The 15595-nt window shown below is 45.1% G+C and overlaps 1 protein-coding gene and 1 long non-coding RNA gene across 27 annotated transcripts in view; one reads left to right on the top strand and one right to left on the bottom strand.

Moving 5' to 3' along the window:
- The window catches only part of LOC103350379 (uncharacterized), a 547263-nt gene that overhangs the window by 19628 nt on the left and 512040 nt on the right, over nt 1-15595 (top strand). The window lies entirely within an intron of this gene.
- STAC (SH3 and cysteine rich domain) overlaps nt 6721-15595 on the bottom strand; it is a 146230-nt gene continuing 137355 nt past the window's right edge. For all 3 annotated transcript variants that reach the window (XM_051858945.2, XM_002716238.5, XM_070072956.1), the window contains one exon: nt 6721-8443. In XM_051858945.2, the coding sequence (XP_051714905.1) occupies nt 8345-8443 (99 nt within the window). In that variant the 3' untranslated portion in view covers nt 6721-8344. The remainder of the gene's footprint in view (nt 8444-15595) is intronic.

Below are 15595 nucleotides of genomic sequence, written 5' to 3'. Positions count from 1 at the left end.
GCCAGGGCTAGAACCGGTGCCCACATGGGATGCCGGTACCACAGGCAGAGGATTAACCTACTGCGCCAAAGCGCCGGCCCCTCAATTGCCTTTTGAAAATTGAACAATGTAATCAGCAGAGAGTAGATTAAGGATAATTGAAGCTCACTTTGCAAAGAGTCACTCCCAGCTTTGGTAAGACTGACATGATGGGCCTCTGAGGAGAGGATAGTCAGTTATGGAAGAATGCGTAAGATTGGAGCAGTGGCCGTTTAAGCACTGGACGCTGTTCTGTTCCATAGCAGTCCAACGTGATGGATCCCATCAGCAAAGTGGTCTCATCGTGCCCCTGGTTCTCTCGGGCTATGTCAGCTGGATGCCATCAGACGTGCCTCCAGCTCCACACTCACTGAGTGCACTTCCCAGTACGAGGGGATAGCACATCACTATCAACGTGGTGACTATATGTTTTTCAGTATCGATTCATAAATTATCTTTCTGGGCTTATGCAACTTCTTTTGTGGTTAGTAAATTCTGGGAAATGGAGTTCTCAGCACACTGATATGTGAGATTTCTGAGTCTGCAAGGCCAAGTGTAGGAACCTTGGGCCCTAGGAAACTCCTAAATGTAATGCAAACTCCTCTCGTGACAGTTTCTACATCACTGCATGCTTTTCTTTTTTAACTTTTATTTAATAAATATAAGTTTCAAACATAAAACTTTTGGATTATAGCAGTTTTTCTCTCCATAACCTCCCTCCCACCTGCGAGCCATCCCCTCTCCTGCTCTCTCTCCCATCCCATTCTTCATTCAGATTCATTTTTAATTATCTTTATATACAGAAGATGAACTTAGTATATACTAAGGAAAGATTTCAACAGTTTGCACCCACACAGACACACAAAGTATAAAGTACTGTTTGAACACTAGTTTTACTACTGTTAATTCACATAGTACAACACATTAAGGACAGAGATCCTACATGGGGAGTAAGTGCACAGTGACTCCCGTTGTTGATTTAACAATTGACACTTGTTTATGACGTCAGTAATCACCCGAGGCTCTCATCATGAGCTGCCAAGGCTATGGAAGCCTCTTGAGTTCACAAACTCTGACCTTATTTAGACAAGGCCATAATCAAAGTGAAAGTTCTCTCCTCCCTTCAGAGATAAGTACCTCCTTCTTTGATGGCCCGTTCTTCTTGCTGGGATCTCACTCACAGAGATCTTTCATTTAGGTTTTTTTTTTTTTGCCACAGTGTCTTGGCTTTCCATGCCTGAGAAACTCTCATGGGTTTCTTAGCCAGATCTGAATGCTTTAAGGGCTGATTCTGAGGCCAGAGTGCTGTTTAGGGTATTTGGCATTCTAAGAGTCTGCTGTGTATCCTGTTTCCCATGTTGGATGATTCTCTCCTTTTTTTTTTTTTTTTTTTTTGACAGGCAGAGTGGACAGTGAGAAAGAGTAGAGACAGAGAGAAAGGTCTTCCTTTTGCCGTTGGTTCACCCTCCAATGGCCGCCGCGGCCGGCGCACTGCGGCTGGCGCACCGCGCTGATCCGATGGCAGGAGCCAGGAGCCAGGTGCTTTTCCTGGTCTCCCATGGGGTGCAGGGCCCAAGCACCTGGGCCATCCTCCACTGCACTCCCTGGCCACAGCAGAGAGCTGGCCTGGAAGAGGGGCAACCGGGACAGAATCCGGCGCCCCAACCGGGACTAGAACCTGGTGTGCCGGCGCCGCTAGGCGGAGGATTAGCCTAGTGAGCCGCGGCGCCGGCCCTATTCTCTCCTTTTTAATTCTATCAGTTATTATTAGCAGACACTGGTCTTGTTTCTGTGGTCCCTTTGACTCTTAATCCTATCTTTATGATCAATTATGAACTTAAACTGATCACTTTAGTAAGATGGCATTGGCACAACTGCATGCTTTTACTACAATAAGTTATAAATCCATAAAAAATATCATCATGACAATAATAACAATGTACTCTGTATTGTAAGATATGAGACTTGCAATAATTATTGCTTGACTGACATAGCTCCAACATTTAGCTTTGCAGACAAAACCCTCCTAGTCATCAATTACTTAGGAACACTAGAGGCGTTGTTAGAGGTTCAAAACAGGGTTCTGCCTTTTATCCAGTTATGTGGCCTTGGGCTGATGACCTAATCTTTTTGAGTTTCGATTTCTCCATCTGCAAAATGAGGACAGTGCTCATCAGATTCAGAAATGTTGTCAGAATAAATGGATTCTTGTCATGCAGTGGTGTTCTTAGCAGGGTGAGACTGCCCCCAGTCTACTCTAGCAATGTGGGGTTTGGTTGTGTACCTGCAGGATCATTATTAAAATCGGAGTTATATTTCATTTCTTACCCCACCTAACATGAAGGAAAGAAAAGAAATCCAGTGCCTTATAATTAAGAACTCACAGGTCCTTTGAGTTTCTCAGAAAAACCTTCATGGCATTTCAACACTGATTGCCGATTTCATTGTAATTTTTCTTTCTGTTAAAACTCCCTGACTCCAATTCTCTAGGTTCAAAATTGAAGTTTCCAGGAATATCTTTGGAATCTCTTCGTTTGTAAGTGGTTCCTTTAGAGTTTGCTCTAGGATATTCTCTTAGGAAATGAGTTGAGTCATTCATGCTAAATGTGGAAGGGGAGGCTGTAGTGGAGAGCATGGGCTGCCACTTCCTCCTGCCCAGGCGGTCTCTGGGGGAGGGCTTGGGGGTCTTTGCAAGGTGTCTTTGATTTCAGCCCTGCTGTTGCTTGCTCTTGATCTCCTTGTTTCCGAAAGAGCACACTGCCAAAAATAAATAAGATAGATAACCTGAGCACTTTAAGGATTTATTTAATAGTTACCTATTGAACTGTATATTGCAGATCTGAGTTTTCTCAGTATCCATTGAACATCTATAAAGACCAATCAGGTATTAGAGCACAAACTAAAATGCCAGTTAATTCCTCAAAGTAGAAATCACATGGACCATATTTTCTACCACAAGGCACAGTGGTTTACTTACACATCCACACACACACACACAATACATACATACATACAGACACATACACATGACATAAAACATCCAAGTGAGAAACAAAAACTGTAGTTACAGAGATTTATAAATGAATTGAAACTTGGGGACCAGTGCTGTGAGGTAATGGGTAAATCTGCTGCGTGCGGTGCCAGTATCCCATATGGGTGCTGGTTTAAATCAGGGCTGGTCTACTTCTGGTCCAACTCCCTGCTAATGTGCCTGGGAAAACAGTGGAAGATGGCTGAAGTCCTTGGGTCCCTGCACCCACGTGGGAAACCCTGAAAAAGTTCCTGACTCCTGTCTTCAGATAGGCCCATTCTGTTGTGACCATTTGGGGAATGAATCAGTGGATGGAAGATCTCTCTCCCTCTGTGCCTCTGCCTCTCTGTAACTGCCTTTAAAATAAATAAATCTTAAAAAAAAAAAAAAAAAAAGAAATGGAAGCAGCCATTTAATATGGGCGAAGCTGAACGCAGAGGAAAATTTATAGCCCTGTATTTTATCATAATGAAAGCATAAAAGTAAATAAACTAGGAACAAGACTTTTAAGAAACTGTAAAAGGACTTAATAAGCAAATGAAAGCTCTGCCATGCACATAAAAAGGTGGAATCTGGTGAGTAACTCAAGCACCTGAGTCAGTGAGGCTTGATGGAGAAATTCTCAGCAAGTCCATCCTGGTTCTTGGAAATAGGTTTTGTATTCTTCTGGGTTGTATTTTCAGGACATCAGTGTGTGCTGCCTTCCATGAAGACATGGATGGTGTTCAGTAGCTGATTCAAATGGACAGTGAAATGATAAAAAAGTCACTTTTCAGTTTTAAAAGGGAATAATTAGGCCGGCGCCACGGCTCACTAGGCTAATCCTCCGCCTGCGGCGCCAGCACACTGGGTTCTAGTCCCGGTCGGGGCACTGGATTCTGTCCCAGTTGCCCCTCTTCCAGGCCAGCTCTCTGCTGTGGCCAGGGAGTGCAGTGGAGGATGGCCCAAGTGCTTGGGCCCTGCACCCCATGGGAGACCAGGAGAAGCACCTGGCTCCTGCCTTCGGATCAGCGCGGTGCGCCGGCCGCGGCGGCCATTGGAGGGTAAACCAATGGCAAAAGGAAGACCTTTCTCTCTGTGTCTCTCTCACTGTCCACTCTGCCTGTCAAAAAATGAAAAAAAAAAGGGAATAATTAAAATAAATCGCTATAATCTTGTTAACAGTTCGAGGTACAGTTAAAATTTCTATTACCACAAGAAAATGGAAGGCTTTACAACATTTTATTGGAAGCCAAGAAAACACATAGAGTCAAAACATCAGGTGTTGTATAAAAGTGTAACAGAGCTGCAACTGAGAAAAATCTAAGCGATGGTTACAGGATGTCATTATGCTAGTCTTAATTTTCTGCCCAAGTTAGCTTTTAAGGGTTTTTGTTTTGTGCTGAGTCTGTGGAACACACCTGCTCTTTCAATTTCCTGGGGATGCTCTTTGGGCAATGCTGGACTTTCTTTTATTCCCAGATTTCTAGCAGCCTACTCCATGCCGATCGGTGTTTGCTAAAGCTGTCAATCAGAGTACACAAAGCCCCTCTCCTCCCTGAGTGCTCCCCTCCTGGGTGCACGGGTTCCCTTCCTCCTGACTCCCCTACAGACTCAGACTCCAGAGTAGATCATCTCTCAGCCTTAATTATCCCGATGAGTGTGTGCTTTGCCCTTCCCCATGGTGTCAGCAGTGTCTCTGCGGAATGTAGGAAGAGTGGGGTCACAGAGGCAGTGTGCTTGTTGGTGATCCTAGCATATGAGAACTCTGCACTGCAGGGCTTCCCAAGCAGTGTGCTTTGGAATGCTGTCCCAGGAGAGGCTCCCCTGTTCTAAATCTCTGGTTATTCATCGAGACAATCAATGGAGTAAAGGCTGTGAGGAGTCCTGGATGCAGAAGTCAGACTCACTTTACCTAAATCTAAGTTTCTGATTGAATACACAGCAGAGCTGCCTCCCCTACTGGGGCTGGCTCTAGCTTATGCCTGGCTACGTTCCCTTTCTGGCTTTCCTGTCCTTGGAACAGTCAGTTACCTAGACCAGCTTTCTGTTTTTTTTTTTTTTTTTAATTAAAATTATCTTTTATCAGTAGTTGGTGCCAGTGGACCATAGGGATGTTTTCTATTTTTTTTAATTAAATTTTTTTAACCTTTTAGCAGTACTTGGCAGTGGGATATTTAAATACGTGTTGATTTTCTCGCTGTTTTTCTCCCTTTTATACCAAAGAAGAATGACACTTTGTGATTTCTTACTATGTATCACCTTTATCAGTTACTCTAAATATGCTACTCTACAGCTGGTTTCTTCTTGATGGGAGTATGGATGTGTGTGTGTGTGTGTGTGTTGGTGTGTAATTGCACGGCAAAAGTACTGTGTGCAATCAACCCTATTGATAGTCACCTGGGCATCTACACATGGACTGTCTTTGTAGTCTCACTGTCCACACTAAAGGTATCAGAGAAGTCTGTTGGCAGTGGAGGTCAGGTGGAGGGTGAAGGAAGTTCTCTGTTCGCCACCTTATGGAGCCCTGGGAAGGCGCCATCAGTTCTTCACTCTAAGTTGGCTGTGATGGACTCAAGCCCTGTGACGTCGGTGGTGAAGTGCAGGGCAGCTGCCCTGGCTTAGCTAGATGGATAGCATCCCTCTGCTGGAGGCCCGGTAGGAAGTGAGGGGGCACAAGGCCACTCTCCCACATGATGCAGAATATTCTCCCCATCTACTTTTTCTTCATATAAGTACTTTCCCCTCCTCCCCTGTCCCTCCCAGAGTTTGTCTCCTGTATTCCTTCCTTTATCTCCATTCCAAGCTGTGGCCTGACTTGCAGAGGTTTCTGAGTGTGGGAGACCTTCGAGGCTCTGGTATGCCAAAGCTTTCCTTGTTCTTGTCCTTTCTGCACATAGGTAGGAAAGGAGGAAAAGCTGGCCTTGTAAAGTCTGTTGTGTTGGGAGGCAGCTTTGTCAGTCCATGCCAGGTGGAGCATCTCGGTTTTCCCCTGTGTTTGAATGAGTCCAGACACCCTGCATTTGGAGGGCCAATCACCTGCCAATACTTCATGTTTACAAATCTTCTTGGCCTTACTATGCAGAAAGAACTCTTTTCTTCTAACTTTGGCTCAAATAACAAAGCAGTTCTCCCAGCTATCTATTTCTGTATAACAAACTGCTGCAAAACTAGTGATTAAAAAAAACCCTGACATATATTTCTTCATAACTATGTAACTTGGGAAGGGCTCAGCAGGGATGTCTCATCTGTGCTGTGATGTCTGGGACCTTAGCTGCTGAAATGCATGGTCTTCCTACTCAGTCCTCCCTGCAGGGTGGACTTGGGGTAGATAAACTCCTTCCATGGTGTCTCAGGGTTCTAAAAGACCAAGGTGGAAGCTCTAAGAATTTTCTTTTTACCTAGCCTCAGATGCCAGTTAGAACCGCTTCTGTTGTATTCTGTTTGGTCACATGAGAACTGCTTGATTGCATGTGGGAAGGCAACACATTACAGAAAGGCAAGAATATCAGGAGGTAGGGATGGCTGGGAGATCACAATGGAGGCTGGCTCTTGCATCCCCTTTGTGTTCAACTTCAAAAAACAAACTGATTTTTTTTTTAAACACAAAACAAATGTTCATAGGATGTGGCACCACTGTACAGAAACACTTCAGCGGATTTTGCATAAGAAAGAAGAGATCAAGACACATGTTTGTTAAGCTCCTTCCAGCCACTGCGTTGTTTTTATTAAATGGAATATTGAATGAGAGGCAAAGAGGATTTGTATGCGGCATTCAGTTTTACAGAAAGGCAGTCATGATGTTCACCCTGGCTTTCAAAGAATCCATCTTGACTCTGTACCTTGGATTTTCTGTGTTGTAAAAGAGGGGGACATTCTGGATGCTGGCTTTAAAATGAGAGTAAGGCATCCAAACTACTGTGAAGCCAGCAGCCATCCATCTCAGCTCCCACCGGCATGCGAGCAAGACCAAAGGAGGAGACGCAGATGGTCGTGCTTTGGTTTGGGAGAGAATGCTCACATGCGCAGGACGCAGCTACTACGTCTTCTAGAAACCAATGGTTCTAGTGATTTATTGCTTGGTAACAAAAGAGATCAAACTGGCCTTGACCCCAAGGTCACTGTGAATTGGAGTGGAACCACCTTGATGACTAACTAGAATGCAAGTTTGGGTGCTAGAGGGAGGCTTGAGGAGGAAGGCATCACAGTATATTGCATTCTTGTAAACATTAGTACAAGTACAGAGTAACAGAGATCCCCCTAGATGATGCTAAATTGTCTACATGGGCTTCACCCTCAGCGGGTGAAGCGGTAAGGATGGTTTTCCATTTTACATCTGCTAGGGCATAGTATACTGCCCCAAAGAAGAAGGAATTCTGATTCGGCTACATTTCTTAGGTTGTGTCCTTAGTTTCTCTCCATGTTCCTGGTTCCTTGCATGGTGGACCCAACCTCCAAAGGCAGTCTTGCAGGATGGCATGAAGAGAACATGCTGCCCCCTGGGACAGAGGGGCTGTTGGCCATGTTCTCTCCCTGTCTGCTTCCAGCAAGGACTCCACAGCTGAAAGGGCTGTGTAATCTTCAATAAATAAGGGCCCTGTGCCCCTCCTTACCTCCCCCGACCCTCTGACCCGGGGTCTGGGCCTCAGATGCTGCTGCATCTGCCCGGTGCGTAACCTGAGCAGCAAGAGGGGCTGCTTGTCCACTGGCTTTGGGCAGGGCAGGTCTTTGGTGCTGTCAGTTTGCCCTCATGTGCACTACACACCAGGACTGACTTACGGGACTGAAAGAGACAGGAGTTGGCTGCTCTGCACAGCATGGTCACGGAGTGGAGGGCCTGGGAAGGAGAAGCTGCAAAGTCGGGGAAGGGCTTCCTGATGCTCTGCAGAGCGACGGCTCGGGGTCTGAGATGCGATGCTGCTGAGTGACCCACACAGAGGATGAAGGTCTGGAAGCAGAATAACATTGCCTACATGGATCTGGACCCCGCACTGGGCCACAGCATGGTTAGCTGACACCACATGGCAAGGGAAGGGCTCGAGTCCTGGGACACGCCTGCATTTTACAGTCCCGTCGCCGCGGCCAGGTGTGGCACTCAGCTCTGTCCCGGGTGCCCCAGCCTCATCACCATCTTGGGCAGCGTAGAAACTGCTTTGCGGCTGTTGCCCCATGGTCTCAGATCCTTGCGTCTTGTCTCTGGTTCCTTGGGGGCCAGGGCGGGGCAGGGCAGCAGCTCCTCTAGGAGACACAGTGTGAGATGAGGCACAGGGCATCGCAGCAGAGCCCTCCTCCTTCCCGAGGAGGTGGGGCCCACAGTCAGATGTTTTCTAGGACGTCGAGGGGGACAAGGCCTCTTTTCTTCCCGCTGAGGACTCTGACGAAGCCGTCTCGCTCGTCTTCAGAAGTCACGCAGATCTGAATGGCAAGCAAGAAAAAGACGGCAGACTTGAGTGTCTGGCTGCAGCCTGGCTTGCTGCTGCCTGAGAGTGTAGAGTGGGCAGCTGTGACCCCGTGAGAAAAGGGCAGGGACCAGGCACCGCGTGGTGTGTGAAATTCAGCTTCACGAAGGAGTATAGTGAGGAGGGGCTGAGTCTGCATCCCCTTGAACAGTGACCCTGATAATGCTCATCACAGGACCAGGCATGTGTGGATTCTCAGTACATTGTTTTATTTTTCATTCCTTTATCTGGAAGGTACAGGCCCAAAGAGGGAGAGATAGATAAGATATGTCTATGTCTATGTCTATGTCTATATATGTATAAGATATACCTATACCTCTTTCTGTCTCTGTCTCTGTCTCTATCTCTATCTCTATCTCTATCTCTATCTCTATCTCTATCTCTATCCCTCTCCCTCTCCCTCTCCCTCTCCCTCTCCCTATCCTTATCCCTATCCCTTTCTCTATCCTTATCCCTTTCCCTATCCCTGTCCTTTTACCTATCCCTATCCCTATCCATATCTATATCTATCTATATCTATATATCTTCCATCTGATGTCCACTCCCCAAATGACTGCAATGGCTGGGACTGGGCCAGGCTGAAGCCAGGAGCCTGGAACTCCACCTGGGTCTCCCCACAGGGGCAGCAGGGGCCCAGGAAGTTGGGTCATCATCCTCTGCTTTACCAAGTGCATTAGCAAGGACATGGATTGGAAATGGAGCAGCCAGGACCCAAACTAGCTCTCAAATGGGATGCTGGCTTAGCTGGCTGCCCCATACTGCTGGCCCCACTATGTTATCTTAAAGCACCACAATAATGCTTGTCATTCTGCAGGGTGCCATCTTGTGCCTGGAATTTCATATGTGCCTCATGTCATAGCAGCAAGTCTTAATGAACTATTTAATTTCAGGGTGCAAGCAAAGTGGTTTAAAGTATATTCCAGGGATCAGTACTGTGGCTCACTTGGTTAATCCTCCGCCTGTGGTGCCGGCATCCCATATGGGTGCCAGGTTCTAGTCCCAGTTGCTCCTTTTCCAGTCCAGCTCTCTGCTGTGGCCCAGGAGGGCAGTGGAGGATGGCCCAAGTGCTTGGGCCCTGCACCCGCATGGGAGACCAGGAAGAGGCACCTGGCTCCTGGCTTTGGATCAGCGAAGTGCCGGCCATAGTGGCCATTTGGGGAGTGAACCAACAGAAGGAGGACCTTTCTCTCTGTCTTTCTCTCTTACTGTCTATAACTCTGCCTGTCAAATAAAAATTTTAAAAAAAGTATATTCCAAAGTAAGGTTAGTCTGCTAGACTGAAGGGGAGTTGGCTAACCTCTCAAGGATGGCTGAGCAGAAGGCTGGAAGGATTTGGATCTCTGGCCATGGGATCAAGCCACTGAGCTGCCATGCTCTCCCAGTCTGCCCCATATCAGATTCTTTATTGTGTGAGTAAAATGCACCCTCTGAGGTTGAGTCAGTTTGAACTTTGTAATGTTTGCTGTGGTTATTTTAACAAATTACCGTAAGCCTAGTGGTCCACTTTATGACGTCACAGCTTTGTGGTTCTGCATTCTGGTGGGTTTTCTCTGCTCCAGCTTTCACAAGGCCCACATCAAGGCATCACTGAGGCTCCAGTCCTCTCTTTTCTATTTCTCTCTCTATGGGGAAGTTCAATTCCAAGGCCATCTAAGTCGTTGCTGAGCTGAGTTCCTCGTGGTTGTATGATTGAGAACCCTGTTTCCTTGCTGCCTGTCAGCCAGGGGCCATTCTCAGCTTCAAGAGGTCATCTGCATTCCCTGGTTTGTGGCCCCTTCCTCTGTCTTCAGTCCCGTGAGAGTAGGTCCCGTCCCTCTCATGTTGTCTCTGTCTCTGGCTCATCCCTCCTTTGCTCTTTGGCTGCACCCCGGGAAATCAGGTGGAAGCCCTGCGCTGCGCACAAGGGCTCAGTGAGTAGATGTGGCCTACCTAAATGACTTGGGGAGTCTTCCTGCCTCAGGGTCCACACCCTAGGCCCTGCAAAGTCCTTTTTGGCTAACAGGTTAGTTTCCTACTGCTGCTGTAGTGGACTACTGCAGGTTCTGTGGTTTACAGGTTCTTGCTGGGGCACAGTGGGTTAAGCTGCTGCCTGTGATGCCAGCATCATGTATAAGCAGCGGGTTTGAGGCCCAGCTGCTCCACGTCCCATCCAGCTCCCTGCCATTACCCTGAGACAGCGGCAGAGGGTGGCCAAGTACACGGACCCCTGCCACCCTTGTGGGAGGTCTGGATGGAGCTCCAGGCTCCTGGCTTTGTCCTGGCAAAGCCCCAGCTCTTGTGGCCATTTGGGGAGTGAAACGGGTGGATGAAAGATCTCTGTCTCTGCTTCTCTCTGTAGCTTTACTTTTCAAAAAAGTTTTAAAAAAAATCTTCAAGAAAAAAAAAAAAAGGACTTGGTAATTTAAAACAACCCAACCAAAATCTTACAGTTCTGGAGAGTAGACGCCCTAAATCAGTCAAGGTGCAGCAGGTGTTGGGCTCCTCCTGGAGACTGAGAATCTGTGTCCTTGTCTTTTCCAGCTCCTAGAGGCTGCCTGAGGTCCTTGGCTCCTGGCACCTTCCTTTATCGGCATGGTCAGCAATACAGCAACTCTAACTTTTCTCTCTCTCTCTCTCTCTCTCTCTCTCTCTCTCTCTCTCTCTCTCCTTCTGCTGCCATTGTCACATTGTCTTCTCTGACTGTGACCTTTCTATTTCTGTGATTATCCTGGGCTTTCCTAGATAATCCATGATACCTTATCCCAAAACCTTTAACTTAATCACATCTACAAAGTTCCTTTTGCCATACAGGACACTGCATTAAAAGTTTTGAGGGCTAGGACATGGGCATGTTTTTGTGCATACCACAAAAAGGAATGATCTAGACTGTTATCATGCAACATATAAAACATTGTAGGAAATATGCACATATGAGGACAGTTTTAAAGCTCATGGGAACATGGAATGAAAAGAGAAGTTTATTTAGGTGCAAATTAAAAAAATCCATGTGTAGTGTTTTTCATAATATGCATTTTCAATGGACTTTTTCCTATGTCTGAAATAAGCAATATTTCAGATATATTGGAAACAGTAGGTTGGAGAAAGAGTTGGTCTCCATGTTACAGGAATCTCCTGAGGTGCAGAAATGATGAAGTGACATGAAAAGGAAATATGCGTAGAGCAGGGTTGCAGAACATCTGGCTGTGGGCTGCATAAGGCCCACAAAAATCATTTGGTTGCCAAGGCAACTGCAAGGCCTTTTATATTTATGATGTTATAAATAGCCAAATGGCCTTTGGCAGGGAAAAAAAAAAGGTTCCTATCTCTGCTGAAGACAAAATGGTTCCTATCCTGGCTGATTGGGAAGAAAAGACAAGAAACAAATACTAAGTTAAAATCCTTGTTGGAAGCAAGGAAAGACTGAATGGAAACTTCAGAAAGTCGTGGTGAAAATGTGGGACTATCTTGAAGTGTTCCCCTAGGAGAAATCAGAGAGAGGCAAGGAAGAAAGAAAATGAAAGGTTAAAGCTGTAGAGGAACTGTGGCAAAATACAGATGATTCAGCCAGAAGTTATTATGTTATCATAGAGGAAGAAGCATGAAGACGGAAAGACAAATGATGAGCTGTGGAAAATGTCGGCCCCATATGATAGATCAGGTGTAAATACTCGTAAGAGGTAGAAAAGTTAGTATAAGAAAATGGGCCAAGTACACAAGCAAACTGTTCAAAAAAGGAATACAAATGTTGGGGCTGGAGTTGTGGCTCCGTAGGTTAAGCCTTTGCCTGTGGCGCCAGCATCCCATAGGGATGCTGGTTCAAGTCTCTGCTGCTCCATTTCTGATGCAACTCCCTGCTAATGGCCTGGGAAAGCAGGGGAAGATGGTCTAAGTGCTTGGGCCTCTGAACCCACGTGGGAGACCTGGAAGGAGCTCCTGGCTCCAACCCTTGTGGCCATTTGGCCAGTGGACCAGCAGATGGAATACCTTTCTCTGTATCTCCCTCTTTCTGTCTGTAGCTCTGCCTCTCAAAAAAAAGGGGGGGGGCAGTGCTGTGGCCTAGTGAATAAAGCTGTGCCTGCAGTGCCAGCATCCCATATGGGCACCAGTTCGAGTCCTGGCTGCCCCACTTTCGATCCAGCTCTCTGCTGTGGCTTGGGAAAGCAGTAGAAGATGGCCCAAGTCTTTGGGCCCCTGCATCTGTGTGGGAGACCTGGAAGAAACTCCTGGCTCCTGGCTTCGAATCAGCTTAGCTCTGGCCATTGTGGCCATTTGGGGAGTGAACCAGTGGATGGAAGACATCTCTTTTTCTCTGCCTCTGCCTCTCTGTAACTCTGCCTTTCAAAAAAGTAAGTAAATCTTTAAAAAAAAATAAATACACTGTCCAATGTGTAGGTGATAAAATGTCTACCTTTCTTACCATTGAGAACATAAAGATTAACATGAAATACTCCTCTATCAAAAAATAATGATGTTCAATTCTGGCAAAGATAGTCTCATAAACAGCTGGTGTGGGTGTAAATTAGCTGTTCTTCAGGAGATAGTTTGACAGAATGTATCAAGAACTATAAAGTGTTTTATCTGTTTTGTATAAGTTGTAAAATATATTCTAAGGAAATAATCAGAGTTAGGGAGGCAGATTTAGGTTTAGAGATGTTCTTTGCAGTTATCATTGGTAGTTAAAAAATAAAAACTCTGAATATCTAACAGTAGGGGACACTTAATACATTGTGATATATCTAGACTAGAGATTGGCAAACATTTTCTATAGAGAACCGTTAAATAAATATTTCAGGCATTGCACATCATAGGGAATCTACTGCAATAACAGCTGTTGTAGCATGAAAACAGGCACAGATAATGCACATATAAAATGAAAATAGCTATGATCTAATAAAACTTTATTAAAAAAAAAGTGGTAGACGAGATTTGGTCAACAGGCTGGTTTGTTGCCCATGATCTGTATGTTGAAATGTAATGTGATTTTGTAAAAGAATTGTGTGTTGATGAACATCAACTATGTAAAACACAAGCTGGGAAACTAAAAAGAATACGATGTCAAAATATGACTTGAAAGTTTGGTATACAATGTATCAAAATGTTTATGCATTTTCATTTGATAATAATTTGATGGTTAGCTTGCCTGTGGTCACTATAGTCTTCTATATACCTTTATATTATTTTCCAATTTTTTTCTACAAGAAATACATTTGCATCTTATGTGTTAAAAATAATTTCTCTTTGTTAAAAAGTTTTGTTATAACACAAAGATCATCAATGAAAATAATTTTATATTTATGACAGAACTATGGATGAATTTAAGTAAATGTTCTTATGGTATTTGAAGTTGATTGAATGAACGATGATTTTTTATGTTTTAAAAGGAAGGCAACATACTCTTGTGTGAATGCAAACTCTAGCTGTGTTCATAACAAATGGATAACTTAATTTTATTTGGAAACAAGAGTTCTGTGAAAAATAATGTAATAATTAAGAGACAGATCAACCCCAGAGGCAGAAAAATGATTTAATCAAAGAGATGCTTTGCATTTATTTATTTTCAGAATTAAATTTCTTCTATTTCCCTGTTAATGACCATTTGTCTCTTTGTATTTTTAGAGTTATAAATACCTTACAGGCTACTTTTGATGTTTGCTGGGTGGCTTTACGTGGTTTGCCTACTGCAGGTGAATCTCCCATTTAGTCTTCACTCCGAGTGAAGGTGGTAGAAGGGAAATGTCCTTTGTTAAGCACGCATGGCTGTCTGGCACGGTAGTGGGACCTGACACAGGTGACCACGTCTGACCCTCACATGCACATCGAGAAGCAGGTGCTGCTATGCTGACTCTACAGATGCAAATGTTGCAGATTCTGCTCACGTCACTCAGGCGTATGCCCATTTCTGAATGACAGCAGGGTCTGTGTTCCTTCTCCAGTATTTCACTCACCCCAAATCATAAGCTGGTTTTGAAATCATCCACGTAAAACAATTCAGGACACTAAAGTAGAGACAAATTTTGAAATTTACATTTTCTAATATAGATTTCAAAAATAAGTGGTTGACTTTTTCAAAAATTAGCTGCCAGGGCCGGTGTTATGGTGCAGCGGGTTAGGTTGCCACTTGCAAAGCCTGCATCCCATATCAGAATGCTGGTTTGAATCCCACCTGTTCTGCTTCTGATCCAGCTCCCTGTTAATGAGCCTGGGAAAGCAACAGATGGTGGCTTAAAGGAGACCTGCTTGAAGGTCCTGGCTCCTGGTTTTGGGGGAGTAAACCAGCTGATGGAAGATCTCCCTCCCCCATCATTCTGTCTTTCAAGCGAATAAAAGTGAGTCTTTAAAAAAATGGTTGCCACATTAATGGCAATGATTGAAAACAGGGAATTGGTGTGACAGTCGAGCGCTCAGTGCCTTTCAGTGCCACATCTTGAACTGGAAACAGGGATGCCCTCAGTGGTCAGAGGACAAGTGTAGGCCTGAAAAGGAGACAGGAGAATGGAAGGCCATTCTCGGACGTCAGCCTTGATCAGAACGCCTGAGGGGTCTGCAGAAGAGTTCCCTTCCTGCCTTTCCCTGGAAGTCTGGACTCAGCGTGTGGGTGGGAGCTGCCTGTTCCCAAATGATTCTGATTCTCGTGTGAGTCTGATTCAGGTGGTCCAAAGACAACATCTCACGATAATATCAGGGATTGTGGCCTTTTCCCAAAGAGTTACAGACAGGCCCGTTTGGGTCCGGTTCAGCCTGAAGTGCCGCCATGTTACCTATTGAACATATGTAATCGAAGGGGCGGGTTCTTTTTTTTTTTTGTGTGTCTCACTGGCCCTGGACCTCAACCCCTCACAGTTCAGCCATGAGCCAGGATAGTGCAGGTGTGAACTCTTTGCCTGAAAGAAAATTGTTTTGGGTAATGTGCCAAGGATGGATGGGAGTCACTGAGCAGATATTTTCCTTCTGGAAACTGATGAACTTTAGCAGACTTTAATTTGCCTTCTGGTTTCACTGATCCTTGTTTTAATAACATGAAAACAAATGGCCTTTTCTTAAAATGGGGAAGCACAAGATTATTCTAGGGAAAAAAAACATGTGAACAAGCTTATTTAATAATACTCTGCCAATAAAGATGAACATCCTT

The sequence above is a fragment of the Oryctolagus cuniculus genome, chromosome 4 (genome assembly GCF_964237555.1).
Source record: "Oryctolagus cuniculus chromosome 4, mOryCun1.1, whole genome shotgun sequence".
In the NCBI taxonomy this organism is placed as follows: domain Eukaryota; kingdom Metazoa; phylum Chordata; class Mammalia; order Lagomorpha; family Leporidae; genus Oryctolagus; species Oryctolagus cuniculus.
Note: the sequence above shows the minus strand (reverse complement) of the source record. Positions and strands in the feature narration are given on the sequence as shown.